Here is a 5,577-nt window from a genome sequence, read left to right as displayed (position 1 = left end):
GACTGCCTTACCTCCTACTTCATGGAGCAGGAAGGTCACTGGACTGGGAGTGTAGAGACATGGGTTGCACCTCAGCCACATTTGGACAACCTTTCTCATCTCAGGGTCCTCCTCTGAGGAAGCAGGTGGCTAAGCCAGGGATTCCAATGAAATTTCCAAGCTTTTTTTAAGAGAAGGGTTTCCCCACCCTCAGACAGGTTGAGATCTGGAACACCAGCTCCTCCCTTTCCTCAACCCACCCCTTCCCCACGCAGGCCATTCCAGGCTCCCCAAAGACCATTCTTTGCCCTGCTAAGGACCACCTTACCCGGATCTTCCCTGGGGATGAGAGTGGGGGCTACGTGGCGCTCTGATCCTCCATCTCCAGTGACATCTCCACATCCTCGGGCAGCTCCGCTTCGCCCTCCTCACCACTACGAGGGTAGGCCAGCAGACGCATGGCTGGGGCGCAGGCGGCCTCCACCTGGCGCACCTGCTCTCTGCTCAGTCGCTCCCTCCAGGCATGCACTGCTTCGCGAGCGTCGCGCGCTGACAGGTGAAAGGGCCGATCTGCGCCATAGGCCGCACCGCGAGTCATGTTGAGTGCGAAGGCGTCGAGTGCGGTGAGCGCGCGCAGCCCAGCAAAGTGCAGCAAACGGCGCAACTGGGTGCGCGGCTGTCGCACCAGGTCCTCGTAGCGCAGCTTCAAGTAGCGGCGCCGCAGCCAGGAGGGCGCGCCGCGCGCGAAAAGCAGATCACGCAGCCATGCTTCACAGATCACCTCGAGTGCCCCAGTCAGGAAGAAATCTGCGCGTGGTGCAGCGGGTTGTGCACGGGAGGAGCCCCCGGGGCGAGCGCCCACGCCATGCGCCAGCAGCACGCGGTGGAAGCGGTCGCCCCTCTGGCGAGTGCGCAGCACTTGGATGCTCTCGCGCAGCAACCCTTGCCTAGATTTGAGGCGAGAATTGTGTACTGCCCGCGGGTCGCGGAAAAGCTGCACCACCTTGAGGTTTAGTCCTGGGTCACGCAGCAGTGGCACTAGCACACCCAGGTCCAGGAGGCGCACGTCCTTGATGACCACAACGGGGTACTTACGGCACTCGGCCTCAAGGGCGCGCAGCGCGACGGGTGGGCAGCTGCGCTCGCAGGCAGTGTCCTCGATGAGGCCGACTTCGGCGCGAGCTCGAGGTGCACCCGGGCACAGAGGGGGCGAACAGATGACCTTGTTGGTCCGCCAACGAAACAGGGCGGCCGTGGTGAGGTTGGCTGCGCCTGGGGCACGTGCGGCAGGGTCCCCTGGCGGCGCGTACAGCCGCAACACGGAGAAGTCGCAACGGAAGAGAGAGCGTAGCATGTCGCGCAGCGCGCCCTGTAGGCTCTCCGCGTCCCCAGGATACAGTGCCTGCCATAGGTGCCACATGGGCTCGTACAAATAGAAAACGTCCGGGTGCTGGTTAAAGAGTTCGCCCAGGAAAGAGGAGCCGGTGCGCCAGGTGGCATGCACGTAGATGTGCTGCTTCTCGCGGGACACCGCCTCCCCGACGGCGCGGCTGAGGTTGCCTGGGAACAGGGGGGACTCACCCGCGCCCCCTTCATCGGCGGGCCCCGCCTCCGAGCTCTGCTCGCGTTCGCCAGCTGCCGCTGCCTCCAGGCTCCACACTCCCAGGCTGCCCTGCAGGCCTGTGCAGTGCCCAGCGCCTTTGTCCCTATCGCGGCCGCCGTCCAGCACAGAAGGGGCAAGCAGCAGCACCATAGTGTAGAGCACCAGCAGCAACGCGAACTTGCAGTACTCTCGGCGACGCCGCCGCCGGCCCTTCATCATCCACTGAGCCCCCACCAGCGGGTCGGGCACGCGTCCTCTCCCCTGTCTCAGAAATCCGTCCCGTGGCTTCTCCTCCGGTCTTTTAGGGCTCCTGTGTGCCCAGAGGAGCGGAACCGCCGGTGTCGTGCATCCACAAGGGAAACTTAGGAGGTGGCGAGCCAGTTGCAGCGCCCCTGCCCTCTCCGTTCCGCCGGCCTGGACTGCCGCCTATTGGCCTGCTTGGCAGCCGCCCCGCCCTCAACTGTGCAACTTCTCCCCGCCTCTATCCGCCCAGATTCACCACCAGGCTCTGCCAGATTCGGGCGGGGCGGCCGCCGGGTGGGAACACCAGCTCGCGCTCTTGCAGCCAGACCCCACCTTTCCCCATCCCCTCGGTAATCAAGTCTTCATGAATTTAATTCAGGCGAGGGCGGGGCTCGTTTGTACAGAATGTACCCAGTGACGCGACGTGGACCCCACCCGGAGAGCTCCACTGCTTCTCCTGTTTTGTGTCTCCTCCCTGGCCATCTCTGTCCTAGGCAGATAGCCACTATTTGGGGCGGGATTCCTGGTCTACTATCTCCATTCAGCCTCTCTACCAGACCCGGACGGTGTGTTACCGAATTCTGAGGGTTAAACTTCTCAGCTAACATGAAGATAAAGGACTGCACATTAAATGGTTACCCAGGGGAGGTGGAGGTACTACTTCATTCACTCAGTGCATTTAATTGTTGAAGTCAAGGCTTTGTGAAATTGTGAGTGTTGCGTTCCATAGGGTTGGCCAGCTGAGGGCCCTGAACATTTTACAGACATTTCTGAGGCTCAGTTTACTCATTATTATACATAAGAATAATTTGTAGTGCCTACCTCTCTCCTAAGAGCGCTGGTGGCATAGTGCCTAAGGCATTTGACTGCTAACCAGAAGGCTGGTGGTTCAAACCCACCAGCCACTCCTCGGAGTTGGACAATCTACTTCGGTAGTGACATTGCCTCGGAAGGGCCGCTGTGAGTGGGATTCAACTAGGCGGCAGTGAGTTTGGTTTGGTTTGGTACTTATCTCCCGAGGAGGTCTGGTAGTGGAGTGCCTAAGGTATTTGACTGCTAACCAGAAGACTGGCGGTTCAAACCCACCAGCCACTCCTTGGAAGGAAGATTGGGCAGTCTACTTCTGTAGTGATACTGCCTCAGAAACCCAAGGAGGGGTCACTATGAGTCGCATCCCGCTTGTCCACAGTGAGTTTGGTTTTTGGTTTACCTATCTCCTGGCATTGTAAGATTGAGGGATCATTACTACCACAGCATAACCTGGCCTACTCTGATTTGTAAGAGCAGAAGACATTTACAGAATCAAATTGACAAGATGGTGAACTTTCTCAGGAACCATAAGGGGAATGTGTACCCAAGGATAGATGAAAATATATATGGAGAGGGAGGGGGAGGGGAGGGAGAGAGAAAGGGATGAAACCGGAGAAGCAAATTAAGCTATGTTGTTGTTGTTAGTTGCCATTAAGTCAACTCTGACTCATGACAATCTTATGTAAAATGGAATGAAATGTAGAGTTACTGAAATCCAAAAGATAACCAAGAGGAATACGTTTTGCTTAATTTCAGCAGGATGATAAAGAAAGGAGAGGTTCCTCTCACTCCCTTGAGGAAGGTGTTGTAAAGTTAACGAAGATAGAAAGCAAATCTACTCATCTTCATTAGGGAGAAGGCTGTTCAAATTGGAAAAGTAAGACCATCTCCAAAAATCTTTTCCTTTTTTGTCATAGAAACTACTCTAGCTCTACAATCACTGGCTCAAGCATCCTGCTGTCTGTCCACAATACCCTTTCTTTTCAGCTACTTGTTTGAATCCTTCCTATTCTCCAACCTTGTCAACCACTACCCCCACTTTCTTCTCAATTTTTCCTATTGGGCTAAGAGACCATGGGTCATTCTTTTAATGACATTCCTACCAATAACCTAAACTCCTTGGACTTTGTCTTTTCATTACTCAGGTAGCAAAATCCCTAAAATGTAACATTTGGCTTTTTGTGTGTGTGTACTTGGAAGCACTATTGCAAAAGGCTTCCCCAGAGGAAGGATTGGCATCAAGATAAATTCATAGTCATCAACCTCAAATGGTCCCTGAAATCTTATACTTTTATGTCAATTCACAGTCTCAAGTTCCGTTATGACTATTTCAAACATTCTCTACTCTCCTCAGACCTCTGACACCCACCACCCTTTGCCATTGTTAACAGATGACCTTACCTCCTATTTCATAACAAAAATAAAATAAAAAAAAAAAACTCACTGCCGTCAAGTCGATTCTGACTCATAGCGACCCCTCCTTGGGTTTCTGAGGTGGTATCTCTACAGAAGTAGATCGTCCAATCTTCCTTCTGAGGAGTGGCTGGTGGGTTTGAACTGCCAGCCTTCTGGGTATCAGTCAAATGCCTTAGGCACTATGCCACCAGTGCTCCTATTCATAGAGAAAATAAAACCATTTTAGCCAGTCTCTCAGTTTTCTGCTACCAGACCCACAGAAACACTTACCTCTGTACCCACATGCTGTTTGTGGCAAGGGTATTATTTTCTGATACTAACCTATAACTTTCATCTTCCCCATGTCTTCGTTTTTCCCTCTTCCATTTTAAGCTGGTAGATGGCTCTGTGCTCACTGTCTCAGCAAAGGGATATGGCTGGATGGAATGCTAAAGGTCCTCTTGGTGATTCTTTCCAAATGCCAGTAGTGGACAGTGTGGTGAATTTTTTAAATAACCACAAATTATTCCCCTCCTCTCTCCATGGTGGTGCAGTGGTTAAGTGCTTAGCTGCTAACCAAAAGGTCAGCACTTTGAATTCCCAGCAGTTCCTCAGGAGAAAGATGCAGCAGTCTGCTTCCATAAAGAGTACAGACTTGGAAACCCTACGGGAGCAGTTCTACTCTGTCCTATAGGATGGCTATGAGTCAGAATCAATTCCATGGCAACGGGTTTTTGTTTTATTTTTAATATCCACACCCTTTTGCAAAGCCTTCCTACATGGACTCTGAGGTGGCCTTGTCACTGGCCTTGGTCAATGGAACAGTAGCAAATATAACCCAAGCAGTGGCTTAAAAAACATTTCTACTCTACTGCTCTTTGAGACCCTGAGATCACCATGTGAAGAAGCCTGGGCTAGCTTTCTGGAGGATGAAAGACCTCATGGATTAGAGAAGAAGCCAGCCCAGCTGAGCCTCAACCTCACTCCAGCTCCAGACCAAGCAATCTTCCAACCACCAGACAACTGAGAGAGGATATCCTAGACCAGTGCTTCTCAAACTTTATTGTATACACAAATAAACCAGGGGCTCTTGTTAAGGGTTGTATCCTTTCACCATACTTATTCAATCTGTATGCTGAGAAAATAATCTGAGAAGCTGGTCTATATGAAGAAGAATGTGGCATCAAGATTGGAGGAAGAATCATTAACAACCTGTGATACGCTGCCGACACAACTTTGCTTGCTGAAAGTGAGGATGACTTGAAGTACTTACTGTTGAAGATTGAAGAATACAGTCTGCAGTTTGGATTACATCTCAATATAAAGAAAACAAAAATCCTCGCAACTGGTCCTGTAAGCAACATTACGATAAATGGCGAAAAGATTGAAATTGTCAAAGGCTTCACATTGCTTGGTTCTACAATTTACGCCAATGGTAGCAGCAGTCAGGACATCAGACAACATATGTTGTTGTTGTTGTTAAGTGCCGTCGAGTCGTTTCCGACTCATAGCGACCCCATGCACAGCAGAACAAAACACTGCTCGAT

At 51.9% G+C, this 5,577-nt stretch overlaps 1 protein-coding gene across 1 annotated transcript; it reads right to left on the bottom strand.

Moving 5' to 3' along the window:
- Positions 1 to 337: 337 nt before the first annotated feature.
- On the bottom strand, positions 338 to 1,798 carry CHST7 (carbohydrate sulfotransferase 7). Its single transcript, XM_007958202.2, has one exon. The coding sequence runs from the start codon at positions 1,796 to 1,798 to the stop codon at positions 338 to 340; it is 1,461 nt and encodes a 486-aa protein (XP_007956393.2).
- Positions 1,799 to 5,577: the final 3,779 nt, after the last annotated feature.

This window comes from Orycteropus afer, unplaced genomic scaffold (assembly GCF_000298275.1).
Source record: "Orycteropus afer afer isolate SDZICR_OR568_19922 unplaced genomic scaffold, OryAfe1.0 scaffold00874, whole genome shotgun sequence".
NCBI classification, from domain to species: domain Eukaryota; kingdom Metazoa; phylum Chordata; class Mammalia; order Tubulidentata; family Orycteropodidae; genus Orycteropus; species Orycteropus afer.
This window is presented reverse-complemented; position numbering and strand designations above follow the sequence as displayed.